The sequence below is a fragment of the Theropithecus gelada genome, chromosome 8 (assembly GCF_003255815.1).
Source record: "Theropithecus gelada isolate Dixy chromosome 8, Tgel_1.0, whole genome shotgun sequence".
In the NCBI taxonomy this organism is placed as follows: Eukaryota; Metazoa; Chordata; class Mammalia; order Primates; family Cercopithecidae; genus Theropithecus; species Theropithecus gelada.
The window spans coordinates 93,035,479-93,060,884 of record NC_037676.1 but is presented as its reverse complement, the minus strand read 5'-3'; the positions used below and the strand labels follow the sequence as shown (position 1 = coordinate 93,060,884).

General features: G+C 38.0%; 1 protein-coding gene across 2 annotated transcripts; it reads left to right on the top strand.

Moving 5' to 3' along the window:
- The first annotated feature begins 1,015 nt into the window (after positions 1-1,015).
- Positions 1,016-25,406, top strand: TMEM64 (transmembrane protein 64). Of its 2 annotated transcripts, XM_025393726.1 has the most exons (3): positions 1,016-2,001; positions 15,741-15,896; positions 21,518-25,406. In XM_025393726.1, exons 1-3 carry the CDS (start codon positions 1,207-1,209, stop codon positions 21,707-21,709), a joined length of 1,143 nt encoding a protein of 380 aa, XP_025249511.1. In that variant the 5' UTR covers positions 1,016-1,206; the 3' UTR covers positions 21,710-25,406. The 2 variants fall into 2 exon arrangements, with proteins under 2 accessions (XP_025249511.1, XP_025249512.1); XM_025393727.1 differs by lacking the exon at positions 15,741-15,896.

Genomic DNA, 25,406 nt, shown 5'->3' with positions numbered 1-25,406 from the left:
AGTTACTAAACGTGATTTGCACCAGAGCCCAGGTTGATCATCTATCTACCAAGCTCTGCTGAGTTTAAGCTGCCTGCAGGAATTCCGTCTGGATGTGTCCACAGGCTGGACCACAAGCTGGGAAGTGTGGGCAGAGACATTGACTTAGGGGTCACTGCTTATGGGGGGCACGGCAGGATCAAAGCTGTGGGCCTGGATGAGATGGCTCAGGGAACTCTAAAAAGGAAGAAGGCAAGAGGACCTGGGGAACACTAACCTTAAACAGGCAAAAAGAGGAAAAGAAACCAGCGAATGAGTTTGAGAAGCTGCCCTCTGAGAAAGCGAACCCTTAAGAAATGTCCTTCAGTGAATCTTTCAAAAGCCCCTAGACCAATGCCTGGCACTCGATAAAGGACCTCTGGAGTCAAAAGGGGCGTTCTGTCAAGGGGGTGGGGGGACTTTATACCTAATTTTTCCAGCTCCTAAAGGACCAAGCGATATGAAACCCACAGGGTGACCTCGCTACCTGGGAGGTAAGTCTGAGACAGGGAGAATAGGGCCAAGGACAATAGCCAAACCCTCCTCAGAACAGGACAAGAACGATTTCCCCAATTCGACAGGGTAGCGGCGGATGTGAGCGCCACTCACAGCTGCCCGCTCCGATAAGAGGTTACTGCGGAAACGACCAGGAGGGAACAGGCGAGGATCCAAGCAGCTCACGGACTGGGGTCGCCTCTGTCCGAGAAGGGGAGCGCGCGCCCTGACACGCAGGCATGCGCGCGCCTGTGGGAAGTCGGGGAGCGCGCCCCTGCCAGTCGCCCCGCCCTCCCCAGAGATCCTGCCCTCCCAGCAGTTGCTCTTAGCAGCCCTGGGCCTCCGCTGGCCCACGCAGACGCCCCGCGACCCCTGCAGCCTGGCGGGCAGGCGTCACGGGGGCGGGGCCAGAACACAGCCCGCTCCGCCCCGAGCGCCCGCGGCCCCGCCCCTCTGGCCGACAAGGGGCGGGCACCGCCGGAGTGGGCTCCGTGGGCGCTGGGGCGGGAGTTTCCTCACTCCGCCCGGCCGTCGCTCCTCCGCTGACTCGGCGCCCTTGTCCGGGCTGTCTCCCACCCCCTGAGCGGACGCAGGGAGTCGAGGCCGGGCGAACCGGGCGCCATGAAGGGCAGCTGCCTAACAGGCGCCGCGGCGGAGGGGCTAGTCGGCTGAGGGCCCGCGCCGGGCTGTGGCATGCGGAGCCCGGGCGGGATCCTGCTCCAGGCGCTGCCCCGGCTGCTGCAGCACGCGGCCCTCCCGGGCCTTGCAGAGCTGCCTGCCCGCTGGGCCCTGCCGCGGGGTGCGGGCGGAGACGGCCTGGCGGACCGCCTTCCCCGAGGGGGCGGGGCGAGCGCGGCGGCGGCAGCGGCGGCGGCCTCGGGCGCCCTGCTCGGCGCCTATCTGGAGCGCCACGGTCCGCCAGCGGCTTCGGAGCTGCCGGAGCCGGGCGGGGCCTTGGCGGGCTGCCCCGGGAGCGGCGGCGGCGGCGTGGTGGTCGGCGTGGCCGAGGTGAGAAACTGGCGCTGCTGCTGCCTCAGCAGCACCTGTTGGTGCCGGAGCCTCGTGCTGGTCTGCGTGCTGGCCGCCCTGTGCTTCGCTTCCCTGGCCCTGGTCCGCCGCTACCTTCAGCACCTCCTGCTGTGGGTGGAGAGCCTTGACTCGCTGCTAGGGGTCCTGCTTTTCGTCGTGGGCTTCATCGTGGTCTCGTTCCCCTGCGGCTGGGGCTACATCGTGCTCAACGTGGCCGCTGGCTACCTGTACGGCTTCGTGCTGGGCATGGGTCTGATGGTGGTGGGCGTCCTCATCGGCACCTTCATCGCCCATGTGGTCTGCAAGCGGTTGCTCACTGCCTGGGTGGCCGCCAGGATCCAGAGCAGCGACAAGCTGAGCGCCGTTATTCGCGTCGTGGAGGGAGGAAGCGGCCTAAAAGTGGTGGCGCTGGCCAGACTGACCCCCATACCTTTTGGGCTTCAGAATGCAGTGTTTTCGGTAAGTAGGGTCCCGCTGGCCTATCCCTCTCCAAGTCTGTTTTTGAGCGGTCTTGTGGCGGCCCTAGGAGGGCGCTCTATCAGATAAACACCAGCAGAGAAGTGACATTGAGGGCAGGAGTTACAATTACTTTCCATCGCACCCTGGGAAATCTGTCATACACATAAAACATACCTAACGCGGAGTCTCGAAAGACAGTTTGTTAGATAAAAAACTAATGTTCCTTTTCGGGATGGGAACGTAATTAAAAATGAAAAGCCCTCTTAACAGTGGGCATGCAGGGACATGAATGGAAATGCCCATCTTTAATACTTGTCATCTTTTGTAGCAGCTTTGGCAACATTTAGGGAGGAAAGCTTCACGTTTTTAGCTTTCTCTCTTGCTTGCATAAATACATCCAGGGTTTTGATTCAAGTTTTTAGCAACATGGACCGAAGGAAGTGTTTCAGTAAACAGTGGAGGAGCTAGTTGCAGACTCCGATTTTTGGAGTTTCCTATATTTGTAATGGGCTTTTTCTTCTTCAAGTAATTGTGCTTTAATGCGATGTAAAGGAGAAAATGCTACTGTTTATCTTTCTTTGGAGGAACTTCATTTCGAAATCGCAGGGCGGTGAATAAAACAGAACAGATAACCTTTTGCTCAATTAGCATTTATTTTTCTTCAATATATCCACCATTATAGACTTTTCTGTGCTTGTATTCATATGTTTTGCTTGCCCAGGTTTTTATAGCTAGTGTGCATCTCCATGCAACTGATTTAGGATAGAAACACTGCTAGTGAAGAGATCATTTTACTGGAAGAAAGGAATCTGGTCTTTACAAACTTTGTGACTTTGGATCAAATTACTGACCCTGTCTGGCTTCACTTTTCTCTTTTATAAAGTGAAGGACTTAAAAAAGTAGATTACCGTGTTCCCCAAATTCAATTATTCTAAACTACCAAGCGTTTATGTAGATTCCCAGGAACTCAACCCTTCAGCTAGACTTAAAGAAAACTGTACTGAAGTAAAAAGATAACTGCACTCAAAACCATAGGAATTGATGTATTTTAAGTGATTCTGATGCATTGTTTCAAAAAGTAAATCATTGTTAGTCTCTGGAAACTTTCTCATTTTGTTTTGAATTAGGAATAATTCTAACCAATCTACCTCTTTGTGATGAAATTAAAATCTTTCCCTTTTTTCTTTTCTTTTAAATGCCTTTTGCAAACCTCTTGATTCCAAGCAACAGCAGCAATGACTATAATGGTATTTGGTAGAGGCAGTGGAAACAGATAAGCGGTTTTCTGTAGAGATGAAGTTTAGTGTTAGCAGTAGTTTGGTATAGTCTTAAATTTCTTTTTCATACCCTCCTATAGTATGAAATATAAACTTGAACTTTGATCCAGTCTTGGGTAATAATAAATAAACTATCCCAGAACTTTGAAAGAAGGTTAGGCTAAGGAACCTGAATAGATTGATTGTTAGTTTGTGTTTCAGTATAGCATGTATCCTTGGGCCTTTTCTTGTCCACCTACTGCATGCCAACTACTATCCTAGGCTCTTTCCACATATTTCTGATCCTTAAACCAGCCCTGCAGAAGTTGATTATGCACATATTATAGACTAGTGTCTACTAGTTAGGAGCACAGGGCTGGTGCTGTGGATTCCTGCTGTCTGCTTAGAGTCTAGTGACTTTGGGCAAGTTGTTTATTCTCTCTGTGCTTCAATTTCTTATTTGTAAAATAAGGAAAGTAATGATACCTACTTCCATAGGATTATTGAGAAGATTACATGAGATGAATACATGCAACAGAGCCTGGCTTAACAAACACGTGTTAGCTTTTGTCATTTCTGTTGTTAATGACCCAAGGTCCCCAAGGTACTAAACTAATGGTAGAGTCAGACTTTGAACCATGGTCTGATGGTAGGGTCTCAACCCACCACCTCTTCATTTCTTCAATATATATTTAATGCCGGGTATAGTCATGGGTAAATAGTAAAGGCTCATTATGTATTTACTGATTGACAATAAGGTAGGCTTTTCTTTTGATTATGTCTGTTACATATTAAGTATGTGACTAAGAAGTTGTATTTTGTACTTGGTAATAATTTAAGGTAATCATGTAGTTGAAACTGAGCTTGACAAGGGACAACTCTGAATTTAGCATTGTGTGATCCATAAAAAAGAAGGGGAAAAAAAAAGAAAAATGGCCTCTTGCAATAGGTATTATTGTCACCATTTCACTGAGAAAGAAACAGAAGCTCAACCATCCAGGAACTTCTTCAGTCACCCACCTACTAAGTGGCTGAGCTAGGGTTTGAACCCAGGATCAGCTGATATGGTGCATCTTACTGTAAAGTTTTTACTCATAGCCATAGCAGGGTGGTCTGTGAAGCCACTGGATATGGTCTGTTATGTCCTGTTTATACCTGTTGTCCTGAACTGCCTGCTTACAGAAGTAGTCCTTTCAACTAGAACAGTTTACTGAATTCACCCAGGATATGTGAAAGAAAAGAAAGCTTAGTTAAGGCTGATGTTAGTTTTAGTCTGACTTTCCTTTCTGCCTTCTAGAACTCCATTCTGCCTCCTCATATACCCTCTCTACCTCATACCCCTCCTGCTGACCATAGCTGCCCCCTTTCTAGGCATATTTCTTGTGTTTGCTACATCCCTCCTTATCTTTGAAATCATCCTTTTAAAAAAAAAAAAAATTCCAGTTAAAACTCATTTTTTTTTTTTTTTTTTTTGGTGCCCATAATTAGAGAAATTCATCTGGGCTTACCTCAAAGAAGTTAGGTGTAGTGGTCATGAGAGGCCCAGGCTTTGGAAATAGATGATCCTGAATTAGTCCGTGCCATCTGGCCTTCTCCATTTCCTCATCTGTAAAATGAAGTAGAGTTATGAGGCTTAAAAAAGCTGATACTGTGAAGGCATTAAGTATTTTGTCTGGCTCATAGTCACTTCCCAGTAATTGTTAAGTGTTGTTATTATTTGTAGTGGTGGAGGTAGTTGTATTCACATTTTAGAAGCAGGAGCTGATTGTAAAGGATAATACATGGAAGAAGGAAAGGCGCTTTCCCTTGCTTATCTCCTCTGAACCATTTTTTTCCCCTTCTCCCATGCATACTAGAAACTTGAAATCAGATTGGTTCCAACATTTACAGTGTCATCTTGAAGTAGTTATAGTTACTCTTTTGAGCCATATTTTCTGTTGTGAGATGTGTTTAATAATACATGCTGCAGAGCTGTGATAAAATATATAGTTTGCTCATTATTTGCTATTTCTTTCTCACCATCCTCTGCATTCCAAAATGAGGATACTGAAACTGAGCTACTTTTTAAAAAAATTTAACAAATACCTATATTGTACTTAACTAATTGCCAGGCACTGTTTAATCATGCACTCATAACTTATTTACTGTTCATTTCAGCCATGATCCTCATCATATAGCTGAGGCAGTTGAGGCACAGTGGTGAAATAACTTGCCCAAGATTACACAGTTAGTAAATGTTTACAGTCATTAACTTACCCAGGGTACTAGTGTTGGTCAAGAAGAGCTGGATTTCCCAGACACATCCTGATTCCAGTTGTAGAATACTTGTCCTAGCGCACCTTGAATATCGGACATTATGGAGGACTGGGGAAGGTTCTATACAGTTGACTTAGGTATCATCCCAGATGTTAGAGCAGGGGTCAGAAAACCACAGCCCAATTTTGTATGGCATACAAGCTAAGAATGATTCTTCCATTTTTAAATAGTTGGAAAAAATACCACAAGAATATTTCATGTACATGAGAATTATATGAAATTCAAATTTCAGCATCTGTAAATGGTGTTATTGGAATACAGCTGTGCTCACTTATGTGTGTGCTATGTGTGTCTCCTTTTAATCCAAAATGGCAAATTGACTAGTTACTACAGACCCTACTGCCTACAGAGCCTGAACTGTGTACTACCTGGTGCTTCATGGAAAAAGTTTGCCAACTTCTTCTGCCTTAGAGTCACAGCAACAAAACAGCTACCAAGCCTGAGCCCCTGCAACTGTAGGAAGAGGCCCTTAATTTCTCACATCTATCTTATATTTTTATTTAACAGAAAAAATTTTTAAACAAAAGCAATCAATGGGTATTGTGTGTAAAATGCAAATAAAATAGAAATTAGTAAATTTAAAAGTGCAAGACCTTACCCATCACTGTGGCTCACTTCTTAGTGAACTGCTTTATAGAATTGTTTGTTACCAAACCACCAATTACTTGGTTATTTATGTGAGCCCACCATAGGTTTGAAGCAACAAATAGATTCTTTGTTTTGGAGGGAGCCAGGGAGCTGTGAAACTGGTACTGACTGAAATAATAATAGTGAAGGATGTCATTATAACTTTAAGCAGATATAACTGTTTTTCAAGTTTTCCTAGAGTTTGCATTGAGTTATCAAGAAGATAAATTACTTTTAGTAATTTAGTTTATATTTGAACTGAAATTTATTACAACTAAAGAAAAGTTTTTGGCAAATGACTCTAAGACCACAAATACAGTATAGTATCTTGGCTTATGCTGTGGAGTCTTCTGGTTCTGTCTTAGCTCCTTTGTAGCCCTGGTGAAGTCATTTAATGATTCTGGCCTCCAGTTTTCCTTATTTGCAAAATGAGAGGGTATAGATTAGGTCAGAGTTTGCTTTTAAAAAGACAAGTGTTCTGAGCAACAATGTAACATTACGTTTTATTTTTTAACAGTTTAGTGATAGTGTGTGTTATAAAAATACACATTTTCTCATTTTCTTAAGTTCTTATTCTGTAATGTTTTCTTATTTTCTTAAATTCTTATTCTGTGCTGTAGATATAGCCATAGATTCAGATAAAGATATGATAGTCATAATACTTGTCACTGTATCAGTGTATGTAATGATGATTTCTTCTTACTAGTAAAGTGTAATGATTTGCTGCCAGTGGTACAGTTCAGGCAAAATAGAAAGGCAGATGCAGTCTGTGTTTTGAAAGAGTTGGAGTCTGGCCCTTAAGGGTCAGATAGGATGACCAAGTTGTGTAATGTCATCTCAGTACACATCCTGAGACCTCACAATACCACTGAATGCAGCTGACCTTTATTTCCTTGAAACTGTTTTCCCCTCTTTGTGTGTCTTTAGTTATCTCATCAGCTTCTGCTTTTTTTTGTGTCATATGTAGGCTTATAATTCACTAATCTATATCTCTAGCCTGTTATATTAATGTATATACAGTATGTTTTATTAACCCTTTCTAGATTTAAAAAAATTTGTTTAAAAGCAAAGAGGTTATTAAAACGTATTTTAACAATATTTGTTTTTTCTGTCTATATGTATTCATTGTAAAAACTTTGAAAAGTATAGCAAGTACAAAGAAAAAAGTCCTTAGCATTTTAGTGTTTATTTTTCTCTTTTGCATTTTATTGATATGTATTTTTAATATAATATTGAGTTAATGATTTTTGTGACCTTCTTTTACTTGATGTAATGAACGTCTTGTCATTACATGTATTGCAACATGACTTTTAATGATTGCATAGTCAGCTGTAGTTTTCTATCTTTGTATCTTTTTTATTCCTGCTTAGAACTGGGCCTTAGATATATATAGAAGGCATATGATACATTTTTTTAGTACAAACAATAAACCTATAGTATGTCAGATTGTATGAAGAAAATCTTTTCAACTTGTGTTCCAGAAATTATGTACAATAAGATACACATTTTTCCCCCCTTGGGGGAAGATTCAAGACCTCTGTGTGTATGCGGGTAGGAGGGTGGAAGGGTGGTTAAACCAAATTGTCAGATAAATTGGTGACCCCTCCCTAAGATATTTGGGAGCCATTAAAAGCAGTTCCTAATTTAGGGACAGTGAACTCTTGAAGAAGCTTGCATATATAAAGATGCTTCTGTGTCGTAGACAGACATTGACCTAACCATTTCTGTCGGTAGAAATCTCTTTACTCTGAAGCCCTCTCTAGCTGTTAGGGTAGGGTCTCAGCACTGCTATGGCCTCGTTTTTGTTTTGTTTTTTTTCCCTCCAGTAGCAAGTCTTTTTTCAGTACTCTCAGGGTTGCTTGAGAGACCCTAACAAGAGGGTCTTAGCCTTGACATTAGGTTCACCTTGGAGGTTTCTGGAAATATTTTTAGTATTCATTCAGTAAATAATTGGTAGGTGCCTAGCATGTGCCTGCTGCTGTTTTAAATGCTGGGGGTGTAGCCGTGAATAAAATAAAGTCTCTCCCTTGAGGTGGTAGCATTCCAGTGGAGAAATAGCATTCTAGGTAAATCATGGTGTAAGTTTTGCTGAAAATAAGTTAATTTTCATTTATAACATTTTTTCTGTGTGCTTGGCAGAGTGTTCTTAATTTTTGAAAATCCAATTAAAAATGGACTTTGCATTCCAACTTGTTTATAAACTGGCAACTACTCTAGGTTTCCATGTTTATAAATAAAACATTGTTGGTGTTGATACATCCAACCTCCAATAAACATGTATTTAGCACCTAATATATAGTAGGCATTTGTTAAGATCTAGGGACACAATGAGGACCAAGACAGGCAGATCCCTTTCCTCACAGAATTTATAGTTTGGGAAAGGACTGAGGGGCAAACAAATGGCAAAACCTTCAGTTGTTCTCCAGTGCAAAGGGGACAGGGAAGTATAGTTTTTGTCAGAGCACTTGAAAGCACTTAAAAGGCTTGTGGCATCTGGGAAGGTTTCCTAGAGTAATTGATGACTGAGTAGTGAAAGACATTGTAGGAGTTTTCGGAGTAAATGGAGTGGAAAGAAGGATGTGCTTGTTGTACTCCCCAGAAGGAACAATGTAGAAAGGCCCAGAGGGAAAGGGGAGCAAGTAGTGTTCTAGGAACTGAGACAATTTTGATGTGACTGGGACATAGTGTGACAGGATGTGTGAAATGCTCAGAGGCCAGATCATGAAGCACTTTGTGCTATGAAGAACCTCATGGCAGTAGGAGGGAGTTTAAGCAGGATTAGGCTCCCTTTTTAAAAAGATTTCTGCAGGAGTTAGCATAGGTAGTGAGTGGGGTGGTCTGTGTGTCAGGACCGGAGAGGAGACTGAATTAGGAATAGGCCCAGACGGTGGATAGATTTCCCCAGAGAAGGTGCGGTTGACAAGAGGTAGTAGATATTGGATGTGGGAAATGAGGAATTAGCTGTGTGCCTGACTGACGAGGTTTCCAGCTATGGCCGCTGAGTTTGGGAACACAGAAAAGATGAAGAGGTATTTTGAGGAGCAAAGGAAAGAGAATATGCAGTTAACGTTTTTCTTTAAACTGATTTTTAAACTTTTGATTTTCTGAGAGTGAAAAATAGTTGCCATTTATGAATTCTTTTTCTCTCTTCCCCATTTTCTTTCTTTTTTTTTTTTTTTTTTTTTTTGAGGCGGTGTTTGGTTTTTCCCCCCGGGGTGGAGTGCGGTGGTGCGATCTTGGCTCACTGCAAGCTCCGCCTCCTGCGTTCACGCCATTCTCCTGCCTCAGCCTCCCGAGTAGCTGGGACTACAGGCGCCGGCCACCGCGCCTGGCTAATTTTTTTTTATTTTTTAGTAGAGACGGGATTTCACTGTGTTAGCCAGGATGGTCTCGATCTCCTGACTTCGTGATCCGCCCGCCTCGGCCTCCCAAAGTGCTTGGATTACAGGCGGAGCCACTCACTGTTCCCGGCCATCTCTTCCCCAATTTTTCTGAAATATTAGTAGGAAGTGTTTTGGGGATATATACAGTAAAATACTTTATCAGTAAATATTAATTAGATGAAAAGACCAAACTGGTCATTTTAATTTCTCTTGACCAATCCTTTCTTAACAGTCTTAGGGATTCATGATTTTTTTCTATAGTGATTCATGATTTTTTCCTATATAATGTAATTTAATATATTTTAATTGGAATTTATAATATTTTAACAGTAATTTTGTTAATAAGCAGCATCCCAAATACCAAGCAACACGTCTGTACAGGAAGGTATAATTTGCCAAAATGAATGCTAGATTCACAGAGCTGCACATAAAATTTGAGGTCTTCTGAATACAGGTCACCTTTATATTCTTTATTACATCCATGCCAGGATAGTCTATGTAAAAACAAAGTTTCTTGGTGGGTTAAATTAAAGTGGTAAAACCATTGTGTAAACAGCTATAATGTTAGAAAGCAGAAGAGCTGGGTCAGGTTTCCTGAGAGCTGTGCTTGGTGCTTTGCCTAAGAGGACCGACCACAGCCCCAGCTTCAGTGAATGTCCTAGTGATAGATCTAAAGACGGAGGTTCTCTGTTGTCAGCTCCAAAAATGCCATGTTCAGAGGTGAATCAGCTCTTGCTCTTCAGAATTACAGTTTTTTTTTTTCCTCTCATTTATTTTTCCCCTCCCAGATGGAATACTTCTTTGTTTTCAGGATCTATTTGGTATAGTGGTGAAATGATGTTCTACACGTTAACCCCATGTTAAGTGAATCACATCTTCAAGTACATCATGTACCTCTGGGAATAAAGGATATATACTTTTATAGTGCTTCTAGAGTTTTTAAAACATGAGAGGATAGCAGTCAGGTGGTGTTTGCCATCCCTTAAACTCTCGCTGTGGTATCTCATCACAGAAACTAACTAGCAAGATAGCATTGATATCCTAGGTAGAGAAATCTAGGGGTTCTTTGATTTGGAATACAAATCCTGAGCTAAAATGCTGGGGTACTTGCAGGCAAGAATTCCAATGATATTGATCTAGGCTCATGTTTAATGTCTTTCTACAAAGTAAAACAAGGAGACAAAATTTTAGAACTTTGGTGCTTGAAGACTGCGGAGAGAAGGCTGGATGCATCTCCTTTTGAAAACAAGTAATCCAAATATGTTTGTCAAAGACTGAGCTAGATGGAAATTCTGAGTAAAATTTTTGCTTATAGGAAATGCTGTATTAAAATAGGCCGGGCGCAGTGGCTCACGCCTGTAATCCCAGCACTTTGGGAGGCTGAGGTGGGCGGATCACAAGGGCAGGAGTTCAAGACCAGCCTGACCAACATGGTGAAACCCTGTCTCTACTAAAAATACAAAAATTAGCCAGGTGTGGTGGTGCACGCTTGTAATCCAGCTACTCAGGAGGCTGAGGCAGGAGAATTGCTTGAACCTGGGAGGCGGAGGTTGCAGTGAGAACAAGATCGTGCCATTGCACTCCAGCCTGGGCGACAGAGCGAGACTCTGTCTCAAAATAAATTAATAAAATAAAATATTTTGGAAAAAGCTGTTCATCTTTAATAAAGTTATTAGTAGTTTAAAACCTGTGTACCTGTATGTTACTGTGTTGCTCCATTGGTTAAAGCATTGAACACTCCAGCAAAAATATTTACGATTATTAACTAAAATTATATGTATGTATAATAACACTTTTTCCCAAGGGTAAGGTTTGGTCATGAAAGATTTGATAAACTTCAATTTATGCAGTTTATGCATGGGTGATGGTCTTGTTGAGTTGAGTGATAGAGTTGTTTCAGATTTATGAAATCTGTTCTTAAATTACCCATTTGAATATTATTGATGTCATCTGTGAATGTCAATTATGTGTTCTATTTAGAGAAACTTCATTACATTTAAAGGTAAAGGTTGTGGCCAGAAGTGTTGCATTCTGAAATTTCTGAACTGAAATATTTATTTTAAAGATAACTTCCATAATATGGAATGTTTTGTTATTAACTGCAATGTAATTTTTATAACATTCATTTTTGTTGTATGTTCTTACTTTCTATATCTGACATGTTTATTCTAAAGAAAGTTCTCTGCTCCTATAAGTGCTCTAAATTGAAGAAGGAACCTTGCTCAGCTTAGCTCCATTCACATCATTCTTTGACTAGACTCCCTGGTACCTTTCCTCTGAGTATAGGCTCCTTCCTCTTTTATCTAAGGCCCCAACATGTATCACCCCATCTAGTTTTCCTGTCTTTATTTTACATGATTTCTTTGTGTGTGCCCTATAGACAATCCTAGCTGTGCTGCCAACTTTATGAGTACATTCTGTACTTTCCCTGCCATTGCACTCTAGCGTGGGTGACAGAGCGAGATTCTGTCTCAAAAAAATAAAAAAAAATAAAATAAAATAAATAAATAAATAAATAAATAAATAAAATAATTTGGAAGAAGCTGTTCATCTTTTGTTCGTTCTCTTCTTGGAACACCTGCCTTCCTCATCCTATCTATCTTTGCTTGCCGAACTCATACTAGGCTTTCAGTGTCTGCCTTGAATCCCTCTTTTCCCAAAAAGTTACCCTTTGGCCTCCACTTCTACAATTAATTTTCATCCTTTATTCTTTAATGCTCAGCATGTAGTCCTTCTCAGTGCTCCCCATTCTGCCTATTTCTCAGGTAGTTTATGTTTACTTGTCAGTGTGTAAATCCATCAGTGGTAGGCACTGTGTCTTTTTATCTCTTCCAAGCACCTCTTGGAGCATCTGGCATTAGCAGTTATTGAGTCAGTGATCGATAAGGTGGATTGTTAACAACCAGTCACTGTAATATTCTTTCCAAATCAGCAGTAATACATCTCCAGTTCATTATCTATTAATAGAGTTGAATGTAGTTTTATTGAAAATATGAAATGATTTTTAGATTAGGTTGTATTAATAGTTGTAGAGTCACCTATAGCTGTTTAAAATATCAGATTTTAAAATTAGTAAAAAGGTTTAATAAAGTGGCCAGTAGCTTTCTTATATACCAGTAATACTCAGATGGGGGTGTGGAAAAGTTACTTTGAAAATCAATAGTAGTGGTAACAATAATAACATGAAATGCTTAGAAATAAACTAGTAAGAAATGCATGGGATACGTGAATAAAGTGACCAAACTTTAGTAAGAGGTATAAAAGAAGATTTTGAGTAATTATAGAAAAATTTCTGGATAAGAATACCTAATATTGTAGAGATTTCAGGTCTATCCAGATTAATTTGCAGATTTGCCTTAATCCCAGTATAAAATTTACTCTTTTTTTTTGAGTGATAGAATGATCTGCAAGAATAAATATGGCTGAGAACAGTTATGGCCATTTTTAAAAGAAACATAATGAAGAAGTTTAAATAGAATGGGAAATTCCTTGCCAGGTATTAACTGGTAGTTTTTATTACAATTTAGTTTCAGTACAAGATTTGAGACACCAATGTTTTAGTTCTATACAAGATTTTAAATATAAATGGACAGTTTTAGAGCTCCAAATAAGCCCTTTTTATATGAAATAACTTTTATTTCTACTAAAGTAAACATAATAAGTCAATGGAGAAGTTATTGATTATTTAGTATCTAATGCTGGGAAAATTGGCTATTGGGAAAGGGGAGGGATCAGGCTATATCCTCACCTTGAATTTGAGTAAATTCCGGAAGGAATAAGTGGTGAATGCTAAAAAGAAAAACATAATCAGAAGAAATATATAGGTAGAAATCAACAATAGACTCTTAAAACACTTTCTAAAGCTAAATGCATTGGAAAAATGAGGACAAAATAGATAATATTTTATTATGTAAAAATTTAAAAACATTTGTATGTCAAAACATAAAATTAAGAGATAAAGGACACTTTAGCAAAAACTATATGCCACATATAATAGACAACAGGTTGCCCTCACTATATAAATAGTTCTTACAAATAAGAAAAACACTTAATATCCCAATAAAAAAGAGCAAATGTGAACAAATAAACCCATAAGGAAATGTGAATAAAAAATGTATATAGAAAATGTGCCAATATAAATTAAAATAGTACAGATTAAATAATGATGAAACATCGTTTTTACTCCTATCGAAATAAAGATTAAAATTTAATATTTACAGTTGGTAACAGTATGACAATGGATGCGTTCACGTATCACATACTGACAGGTGTGTTGAATCATTGTGAACATTTTGGAAAATTAAGTTTTTTACTATTTGAACCAATAATTCTAGTGATCTATCCTACCAGAGTTAAGATACATATGTCATGTATTGCTGTATATCAGATCAAAACTTAGTAGCTTAAAACAATCATTTATTGTCTCACAATTTCTCTGGGTCAGGGATTCCTCTGCAACTAGCTGGGTGCGTCTGACTCAGGATCCCTCACAATGCTGCAGTCAAGGTTTTGGCCAGGGCTGCAGTCATCTTAAGGCTTGACTGGGGCAGGATTCACTTCCGGGCTATTGACTGGCTATTTTTCCAGGCTATTTTTGCTAGCTATTGACTGAACACATCAGTTCCTTGCCATGTGCGTCTCTCCATGGGAACTACTTAGAGCATGGCAGCTTACTTGCTTGAGGAAAAAGTGGAAGTCCTATTCTTTTTGTAACCTAATTTTGGAAGTGACATCTCCTCACTTCTGCTCTTGCCTGTTTGCTAGAAGTAAGCACGAGGTCCAGCCCACACTCTAGGGGAAGGGATCACACAAGGACATGAATACCAGGAGATCAGGTCATTAGGAATATTTTAGATGTTGCCTAACACAGAGGTTAATATCCAAAAGACGTTATCATAATTTTAGAATTTTTTAATAATAGCCAAAAATAAATGTAATTCCATATATACAAAAAATGAAGCAATGTAAATATTCTACAGTAGGAGCGGTTAAATCGTGCTACATTCAGACAATGGTAGTATAATTGCATAATAATGATAATTTTCACCTTTTTTGAGTGTCAGTCATATGCCAGGTATTTCCTAGATACTTTAGAAATATTTCTGATCCTAACAACAGCCATCTAAGCTGGTGATGGTTTTCATTTTACAAATGAAAAAACTGATAGTTAGCACTTTGGGAAACTGAGGTGGGCGAATTGCCTGAGCTCAGGAATTCAAGACCAGCCTGGGCAACACGATGAAACCCTGTCTCTACTAAAATACAAAAAAGTAGGGCCGGGCGCGGTGACTTACGCCTGTAATCCCAGTACTTTAGGAGGCCGAGGCAGGGGGATCACGATGTCAGGAGATTGAGACCACGCTGGCTAACATGGTGAAACCGCATCTCTACTAAAAGTACAAAAAAATTAGCCGGGCATGGTGGCGGGCGCCTGTAGTCCCAGCTACTCAGGAGGAGCTTGCAGTGAGCTGAAATCGGGCCGCTGCACTCCAGCCTGGGCGACAGAGCGTGACTCCGTCTCACCAAAAAAAAAAAAAAAAAAAAAAAAAAAAAAAAGTAGCGGTGTGGCAGCGTGCGCCTGTAGGCCCAGCTACTTGGGAGGCTGAGGCAGAAAAATTGCTTGAACCCAGGTGGCGGAGGTTGCAGTGAACCCAGGTCGCACCACTACACTCAACCCCGGGCGACAGAGCGAGATTCTGTCTCCAAACAAAACAAAACAGAGATTTAGAGACAGAGTAGCTTATTGAATTCTCAGCACCAGAATGCCATTCTAGGGTTGCCTGGCTTCAAAGCCCAGCGACCACACTGCTATTTAAGAATGCTTTTGAAGAATATTTAATGATATGAGGAAGACTTACAAAACTGTTTTTACAAAGTTATCTACGTGTGGATTTTATTTACATGAAAGAAAAAGTCACAAATGTTATCTTTTGATGGTAGTATAATGGAATATTAAAATTTACTTTTATTTCATTCTAAATATTCTACATTCTGCATGTATTCTCTTTATAATCATTTTGTAAATTCAGGATACTGTTGTAAAGATGTCAGCTCCTTCCCAAGGAAATACCACTAGTTAGACGTATACACACATTTTTTTATGTTGAATTGAGATTTTACTTGGTAATGAATCATTCCCTTTAATTTACTCTTCTAGATTACTGATCTCTCATTACCCAACTATCTGATGGCATCTTCGGTTGGACTGCTTCCTACCCAGCTTCTGAATTCTTACTTGGGTACCACCCTGCGGACAATGGAAGATGTCATTGCAGAACAGAGTGTTAGTGGATATTTTGTTTTTTGTTTACAGGTGAGTTTAAGGCCAAGGGTTGTCTCTTTTTTTTCTTTCTTTTTTCTTTTGGTATGGCATTGCTGATTTGAGAGATTTCATTGAAAATAATAGGAGGGTTTTTCCATTTTAGATTTTTTTTCTTGGTTCTTTTGGTACTACCTCATATTTTGACAACATTAAAATTTTTTAATTGTGTGGATATGTGCAAGTGTGCAGAACTGAATTGATACAGAAAAATCCTCTTAAAGAGGCAAAAAGAATGACAAAAGTAAGATTATTTTTGTAGTGATTATTTTCAGAGTCATCACAAATCAAATACTGTATTTTGACTTTGTGTGAAATGTGCCTGAAAATAATTTTAGTAAGATTGGGCAGAGTTGAGTGTTTATCTTGTTACTTTATATTCAAATTATTGAAACTCACCTGTTTGCATTTTTTAAAGTATTATGTTGACAATGTAAATTTCTTTCTAGTACAATTTGATGTGAAACAAAAGATTTGTTTTAAAAAGTATTACCTCATAAAAATGTCTAAGGTTTTCTATTACAAGTCCAAATAAGACTTGTGTAATGGATTATTATTACTATGCAAATTGTAATATAGTTTGGGGCACATAAAATTTTACATAAGAGGTTGATGAAAGAGGAAAATACTGCCATGTAGGCAGATTTCTTTAGAGCCTTTAAATTTGCATGCAGAAATAGTTAAAAATTTATTTGTGATTGATTTTATTCCTGAGATTTAACAAAATAGAAAATCGTAATTTTTCATGAACTAGTGAGATGATGATGATAGTTAACCTTTATTCCATGCTTTATATGCCACATATTTAAGCCCATTTAGTCCCTACGAAAACCCTAGGAGGTACAGATGTTTATTATCTTGAGCTGGTTATTTATTATACATCTCTTCCCAAATCTGCATTCAGTGACATCACATTGATAGTTTGAAATTGCCCATGATGGGAATATTTACACCATTGAAAATGGCAAGTGGTGTAAATCAAGCCCCCTATCTCTGATCCACAAGAACTGGTTCACAAAGACACCATTAGATAGTAACTTGTTTAAAGTCCCCACTAATAAGTGGTAGAGCCAGGATTTGAACCAAGGTGGTTGGTTCTAGAGATCATGCTCAAAACCAGTAGAATATAGTCAGACCTCTGTATCCATTGGTTCCACATTCATGGATTCAGCCAACTACAGATTAAAAATATTTGGGAAAAAAATTAAAAATAACAATATAACAAAAAATAGCACAAAAAAGCAATGTATTGCAATAACTACATAGCATTTACATCATATTAGGTATTATAAGTAATGTAGAAATCATTTAAAGCATATGGACGGATATGCAAAAGTTATATGCAGCTACCATGCCATTTTATGTAAGGGATTTGAGTATATGCAGATTTTGAAATCTGGGGGTATCCAGGAACTGATACCCCACAGATACATGGTACAACACTATACTCCTCTAAGCAAATAATACTAATGAGATGGTCCTCCAGACTTACTGGTCTTTTAACTTATTAGTTTTAACTGTTACTGAGTATATGGTACCATATTACAGATTTAATTTTGGTGGCATTATTCTCAAGTTTTTGAGACTCTATTGTGTTTAAAATACTATGATAAAATAAAGCCAGAGTTAATTTTCTTTGTGCTTACGAGGTACAAGTTTAGTACATAAAGTAAAACCATGAATATTTACATTGAAATATTGCCCAAATAAAGCTTATCAATAAAAGTACTTGCTTTAAGAAAAATTTTGTAGTATGTTTGATATGTAGAGTCAGTTTTTTTCTTTACTTTTTTCCCCAGAGCTATATTTTCTTTAGATAATCTGAATCTAAGTTAAATGTTTATGTTACAGTTGGTTTATTTATATTAATACAGCACGCTAATCATACAAAGTTAAACTTTCTATGCATTATATCTATAGCACAGTATATCATTTATGATCATCCTACAGTACTGTAAAATTAATGTGTATCACGTTCTCAGACTTTTTTAGTATGAAGTTAAGCATATTTTTTTTTTAGTTTCCTGAAAATAAGTAATCTATTTGAAACATTTTTTCCCTTTGACTTTACATTTGAGTAATTAGAATCCCTCATTGTTAATAGCTTGGAGATAACTTTTACTATTTAAAACTTTTTATGTCTTAGTAAATTATTCAACCATAGTCAATGAAGTTCATGGTACTTTTTAAACTATAGAATCTTCTTTTATTTAGTGATTTCTCACCCTTTGGTTAAGCTGGCAGATTTAAGCTTAGAATACAAAACAGTGGGGAAATCACATATTTCTTAGCCTAGGGATTTATGAAAAGAAGTGAAGACATGTTTACGCTTGCTTGATTTAATTGATATTAGTTACAGCTTAATTTGTATCAGGAGGCATTTAATGCAGCTTACAAAATATATACAAAAGAATAAGAAGATAGCTTAGGTTAAAGCTAGCAGAATAAGTATATTCATGAGATTCCTCATATTTTCTAGAAATGAGCCACAAATTTGCCTCTGAGTTTTATGGCTGCCAGCCTAAAATAAAGCAGTACAAAATAAATGTTCATAGGAAGCCACAGCCATTTCTTGTATAGTTTGATTATCCCTTATCCGAAATGCTTGGGGCCAGAAATGTTTTAGATTTTGAATTTCCTCAGATTTTTAATATATTTACATTATGCTTACCTGTTGAGTATCCCTAATCCAAATGTCTGGAATCTAAAGTGTTCGAATGAGCATTTTCTTTGAGTGTCTTGTTAGTGCTCAAAAACTTTTGGTTGGAGCCTTTGAGATTTGGAATTTCTGGATTAGGGATTCTCAACCTGTACTGAAATCCAGCTTAGATTCTGTGGTCTATTTAGTTACTCTTCCATGCCTGTTATTTTTCTATGTACCTACCAACCGAAACCATCCAAGTTTTATCTGCTTTGCCCCTATTCTTTTGGGGAAGTCATGTAACCAAACGGATTGATATTTAACTCATGGTTGCAAATCTTCACCTAGTTTCTCAACACTACCCCACATCCCATCTCTCTCCTTTGTCTTCTCACTCCCCTGCTGTTGTCTTGAAATAGTTAATTATTTTAAACTATCTTCACTTCTCCTCACAATTTGACTCCTTCACCTGCTTCCCTCTTTATTGTCAACAGATTACCTCTCTTGCTTAACAGAAAAATCAGAAGCCTTCAACTGAGAAATCCCTGAATTTTCATATAAGAAATCTGTTAACTTCTTACGTTCCCACCCCTGCTTAGCCTGCTTTCCAGTTAGCATTAAGAGATGCCTGTCTTTCTGTGTGACGCATGACCTTCTGCCTGTGTTTGATTCTTTGATTTCATTTTAATAAGGAAACTTTTAAAAAAATTGACTATACCTTCTGTTTCCATTTTCTAAATGCTTTTAACACTTCACTTGGCTAAGGAAGATGGGGAGGGCTTGTTGGGGGACAGTCCACATCATCAGGCCCTGGGATCAGAAGTGCAGCTGGGAAAGTCCCACTTAAAGATACAACCATTTCACCCTTGCTATCTGTGGCCCTGCCACTTCCTTCCCTCAAACTGCTCTTTTTAAGGCTGTCAGTAACCTTTTCTAAATGAGATGCACTTTCCAGTTCTCATCTAGCTTGACCTGTTAGCAGTCTAAGACTCTTGACAGTGTCTTCATTATTAAAACACTCTTCCCTTAGTTTCTTTGATACCAGTGTCTTAACTTTTTTTCCCACTTGCCTGGCTTATGCTTAACTTCTTCCTTTCACCCCTTATATCTGTGTTTTTGAAGATTCTACCTTAAGTTTTCTAGTCCTACTCTGAAAACTTTTTTCTTTAACAGCAAATCCAATTACTCTGATGGTTGCTGAGATGTGCATTTGGGTAAAGATCCTCCCCCCACCCTCATCCTAGTCCCCAGCACTGTTTTAGCTCAGTTCTCTTTCTATAGCTTCAGACCCATTCCCTGACATCCGTGAACTTTTTTGGATATCTAACAGGCACCTCAAATTCAGCATGTCTAAAACAGAACGTAGCATTTAATTCACAACGCACCCCCCCCCAATATTTTCTTCATCTCTTTAAATGGTGTTTCCCTTTATTGATATGTAGCAAACGTAGGAGTTTTCAGTAAATATATCTTGTTTCTTTTAAGAGAATTAACAGAAAGCAATTACAGAATTTAAAGACCCAGCTTTAAGATGCCTAACTTATTTACAATTTTACTGAGTGATGGGTACTCATTTAATAGCACCCCCTAGCGCAAGTTCCAAGTTCCTCCCCTCTCACATTTACCATACCCCAAGTATGCTCTGCTTCTATTTTCTCCTCCCCAACCACCCTCAGCACTTGGATTTAAAATACTTTCCCCATAAAGCTTATGTTATAATTATGGGTAGATTTCATTGAAATTGTATTATATTTCAGCATCACTTTTGGTTACAGCAGCCTTTGTAAACTTGCTGGGACATTAAATAACACCTGCTATATTTGCTCCAAGTCCTAAAGAACTGATTTATAAATGAACTTTGGAATAAAACTCATTTAGAAAATGTACACTGCTTAGACATTCTGAGGAATTGTACATAGAATGTTAAAGTGGGCTAGGTGCTGTGCACTTTGGGAGGCCGAGGCCAGCAGATCACGAGGTCAGGCGTTCGAGACCAGCCTGGCCAACATGGTAAAACCCCGTCTCTACTGAGAATACAAAAATTAACTGGGCATGGGAAACATGCATGTAATCCCAGCTACTCAGGAGGCTGAGACAGGAGAATCGCTTGAACCGGTGAGGTGGAGGTTGCAGTGAGTTGAGATTGTGCCACTGCACTCCAGCCCGGGCGACAGAGCGAGACTCCATCTCAAAAAAAAAAAAAAAAAAGAGGAAAAAGGAAAAATGTACAGAGGGACCATAGCTTCCTATAAGACGATGAGAAACTGAAGCTTCCCTAAGTCACATCACTAGTGAGTAGCTAAGCTAAGACTAGAAACCTAACTTTCAATTTGATCGGTGTGATTATTTTTTCTAGTATCCCTTTGACTAACATTTTAAAATAATCATCGTATTTTCCTCTGATTTTGTTTTTTCCTAAGTATAGGCAGTTTCTTGTTCACAATCTCTTGTTAATTTCTTTGGAAGTTTATTGGCATTTCATTTTTTTAAGTGGTCCATAATACTTTTAATTTTGTCTGCACCAGATAGTTCATTGTAAATGGTAGTGCTTCTCACTAAGTTGGCTTAGAAATACCTATGGACATTTATAGTCATGCAAAGGTATAATACATTAATTATACCAACAAAGTTTAGCCAGCTGTTACCTCTGTTGTAGACATTTTTTATTCCTTGAAGAAAGCTTTTTGGTACAAAGAGACAGGTTTGGCTTGTATCAAGTGAACCAAAAGGAATGTGTGTTTTCCTAATACCGTGTCATGGTTACCTGTAGACTTCGGTCCTCCACTCCCAGGAGAAGCAGCAAAGGAAAGAATAAACAATAACTGTATGTAAACTATTTAAAAATGTATAGCCTTTTACCTACCATCTTTGAGAAGCACCCGGTTTGAAGCATTTCTAAACCAAATATTTATTGGATTTATCTTTTTTTCTGTATAAAATATTGATAACTGTAATATTTTATTTTTATTCACAGATTATTATAAGTATAGGCCTCATGTTTTATGTAGTTCATCGAGCTCAAGTGGAATTGAATGCAGCTATTGTAGCTTGTGAAATGGAACTGAAGTCCTCTCTGGTTAAAGGCAATCAACCAAATACCAGTGGCTCTTCATTCTACAACAAGAGGACCCTAACATTTTCTGGAGGTGGAATCAATGTTGTATGATTCTAATGAGATGTGTGATTGTCAAGAGCCTAGTGTGCTGTCTAAGGTCTAGCAGTCACTTCACTAGTGGGCAGAGACAAGTTCTAATTGTATTACGGCACAAACAAAACTGACTCGTTTTTAAATTGCACAATTTTTTTTTTTAAAGCAAGAATCATTTTCTGGATATGTAAGTGTAAATGTAGATGCAAATTTGGCTGCACCTCTTTATCATGCCTGTATTGGCCTATAGGTCTGCACTTTAGTGTTTTTTAATTGTTTTATTTCTGGGTATTTACGAACAGAGAAATAACCCAAATATTATTTCTGATTAGTGTCTTTATTTATAAAGCTCATGAGTTGTTTGTATGCATATTTCCTACTTGTAAAGATGAGTAAAAGTATGCAGTTTTAAATGTGTAATATTATTGGATGTTCTTTGCTTTGGTAGTCTTTCCAGAAAGGATGAACAGTGGTTTTTGTTTTGTTTTGTTTTATTGTTTAAGTGGGACTGCTTAGCTTCCCATTTCCTTACTAGTTAGAGAACAGACATTAATTTTCAGTGGAATGTATTTTTGCAGGCATCATGTTGTTACAGGGCCATTTACACCTATTCACAAAGCTTAAATCCTACCTTGTGGGACTGAAGTGCTCTTAAGATAACTGTTTATTTTCACTGTGTAATATGCAAAGCAAAAGGGAAATTATTTAGTGGGTAGTGACTCAAAATTAGAACTCTTGTTCTAATTCATTTACATTGGCTTTACCCTCCTTAGATTTTTCATCAAAGGGCTGTCCCATTGCAATCTTACTAAAACATTTTGTTAAAATAAACTTTTTTCCTTTTTATATTAATAATTAGGCTTTTAAATAAAAATATTATTCGTTTAAAATGGTGGGCTTACCATCATTGAAGATGTCACTCAGGTGGCCTTGTTTGATCAAAACGCCTTTTTTAAAAACCAAGCTTTAAAAACATGTTTATAATTTCATGAAGTACATATATATTGTTCCCATAGTCTTCAGCTTTAAAACTATAAATATGATATTAAGTTAATGCCCAAATTTGTGTTATTTGCCCTACTTTAAGTAAGTTTATTTTCTTTGTTTTTTCAGTGCTTGTTTTTCTCTGATAAGACTCAGGAATTCTGAAATGTGAAATTGTCTCAATTCTTTCTCTTGTAGCATGAATCAAATGTATTTATTAATAGCACTTATGATTATAGAATATAATTTGGCATATGATTCATATTACATATGTATTATTCATTTATTTTATTTTTAAAATAGTTTAATTATAAACTTAATGAGTTTTTTTAAACAAATGAGATTATAGCTATTAATGCAAATTTTCTGGTAGGTATCTCTTTTATTGCTATGACGATTCCAACTTATCAGAGACCTCCCATTTGCCTTTTCATCATGGTAAAAGCTTTGTCCTCATCTACTAAAGTACAAAGGAATTATTTGGAAGCAGATTATTTTAGTCTTATGCTAGAGATGAATTTGTTCATTTTAATGGGTGATCTTTTTTCCCTATCAGGGGTAATTGCTTTCCTTTCCTTTATAATGTGTAAGTTTTCTCACCTTTGACTAACAGTAAAGTTCATTTATATGTCCATACCAAGAAGACTTCAGTGCAAATACTTTGAGAGCACCTGGGTCTACAGGACATAACTGGCCTCCAAATCCTCCTTTCTTGTTAATAGTAGGAAAATAGATATAGTATTGGAATACCCTTATTCTTTTTTGAGTCCTAATTACTCATTTCTTTTTCTTTTTTCTTTCTTTCTTTTGAATCCTAGTTGCTGGTTTTTAATGATTTTAGTTTAACAATCCCAACCAACAATACATTTGATTTATTTTTTTCTGTCTAACCTGACAGTCTTTTTCGTGTGCTTCTTGTTTGTTGGTTAGTTTTTGTGAAAAGAATCATTATTTAAGATCACTATTTTCATACTTGTTTTACACTTCACGTATTTGGAAGTGCATTTATTTACTTAGCATTTGTGACTTGAATAATTTCACCAAATGAATACTTTTTGATAGTTTGTAATGAGTTCTAATTGTTACACTTTGCTTGGTACTTATAATAGATATGTAAAGGTAAAAGAAATAATTTTTCTGTATTCTGCCAATCTTAATTTTATATAATAAATCATCCATTTTTTTCTTAAAATAGTATGGATTGACTGTTTCTAAAATACCAACCTATGGCTGTGGTTTTTCTTTTCTTCAGCATTTCCAGCATCCAAGTAAACAGTAGTCCCTTACAGTCCTGCTACCTGCTGGGTGAATTTGGTTGCTGGGTTTTCAGGTTGCATTCACAATAAATCGTGCAAAGCATTGCCATGCCTTATTTACTCCATTTTTAATCCTGTATCCCGGATTTATGGCAGCAACACACATCTATAGGGTACTTTTATGTTGTCCAAATATTGCTGTCAGTCATATATACTTATAAAATGTCTCCAGTCATGTATATTTATAGAAATGTCAAATTTCTCAGACTGTTAAAGTACAGTATAAAGTTGCTTAATGCACACTTAAAAATGGTATATAATTTCTGAATCTTATGAAAGATGTGTTCTTTTTTAATTCTTTGGGCATTTTCTTGTTTTACATATTTTTTGGTTTATTGTTAATGATTTTGTTTACTCTTTGCCAAATTTTGTCATGTAGGTTATTTTACAATAGCACCTTTTAAAAGTGTATATACTAATTTACTAAGTATATTCATGTCCATTTTTATTTGATCATCTGATTTGTGAAATAACTTGAAATTTGTACTGTTTGGTTTGTGAAAATAATATTACCAACTCTCTGTCATTAGAATGTGTATTTTATGTTCAGAAGTGACTGGGTTTATTCAGAGCCAGCCATTCTCTCCCTTGATGCACTTTGTAACCAGTTACAAATCCTTTTAGGTGGCTTTTGCCTGATAGGGTCAAGTGTATTACTATAAAACATTTTTCTTCTTATGAAGCTATTAAGTTCATTAGTTACTCTTATTTCCCCTTGTTGTAATTAAGTGGTGCAAGTACAAGCATATCCCCAGCATTCCTGTGTGTGAATGTGCACTGCTGATTTGGACTGTTCTTGAGAAAGGTGCTGTGACTTACATATGTCAATATTTATTGTCTCTAGGGACATCTTTAGAATGCTTGAGAAAGTCGCTAGGTGTGTGCCAGGTTGGTGCAGGTAAACCCATGCTGTTCATAGCCAAGCAGCATTTGCAGAGAAAAGGAGAGTTTTACATAGACCCCAGGAAAAACAGTACTAACCTAGTTGATGGCCTTGGTGGTGGAATTTTGTTTCAGCCAGAGGCTACTCACTATATCAGAATGATGTTCAGTATAACACTATCTGATTTTTAGATTGGCCAATTTCTGTTGTAATCAAGTATTTAGTATATAATTTTTTAAAGTCATTGCTTTAATCTGAAAAGCCATTAGAAGGGAGAGGAATCACTGTTCTACAGGATATTTAAAACTCAGGAGTTCAAATAACCTCACATATTGAACATAAACTGTTAACTTACTCCACAACTTAATTCTAACCTGATACTTATGAATTGCAAAGTGATTGCTGCAAACTATTTTCTAAGGTGGCTGAAGATTTAAAATAGATCATTCTAAAGGGAAATCAGTAAAATGTCTTGATAATTGGTATCCAAATCACTTGTGTGCCTGAGAAAATAAAAGGTAATATTTTACTT

Excerpts from the sequence above, each read along its gene's own strand:
- TMEM64 (XM_025393726.1), top strand. The coding sequence starts at position 1,207 with ATGCGGAGCCCGGGCGGGATCCTGCTCCAGGCGCTGCCCCGGCTGCTG. Across the intron at positions 2,002-15,740 it reads TTCAGAATGCAGTGTTTTCG|ATTACTGATCTCTCATTACC; the intron begins GTAAGTAGGGTC and ends TTACTCTTCTAG. Across the intron at positions 15,897-21,517 it reads ATTTTGTTTTTTGTTTACAG|ATTATTATAAGTATAGGCCT; the intron begins GTGAGTTTAAGG and ends TTTTATTCACAG.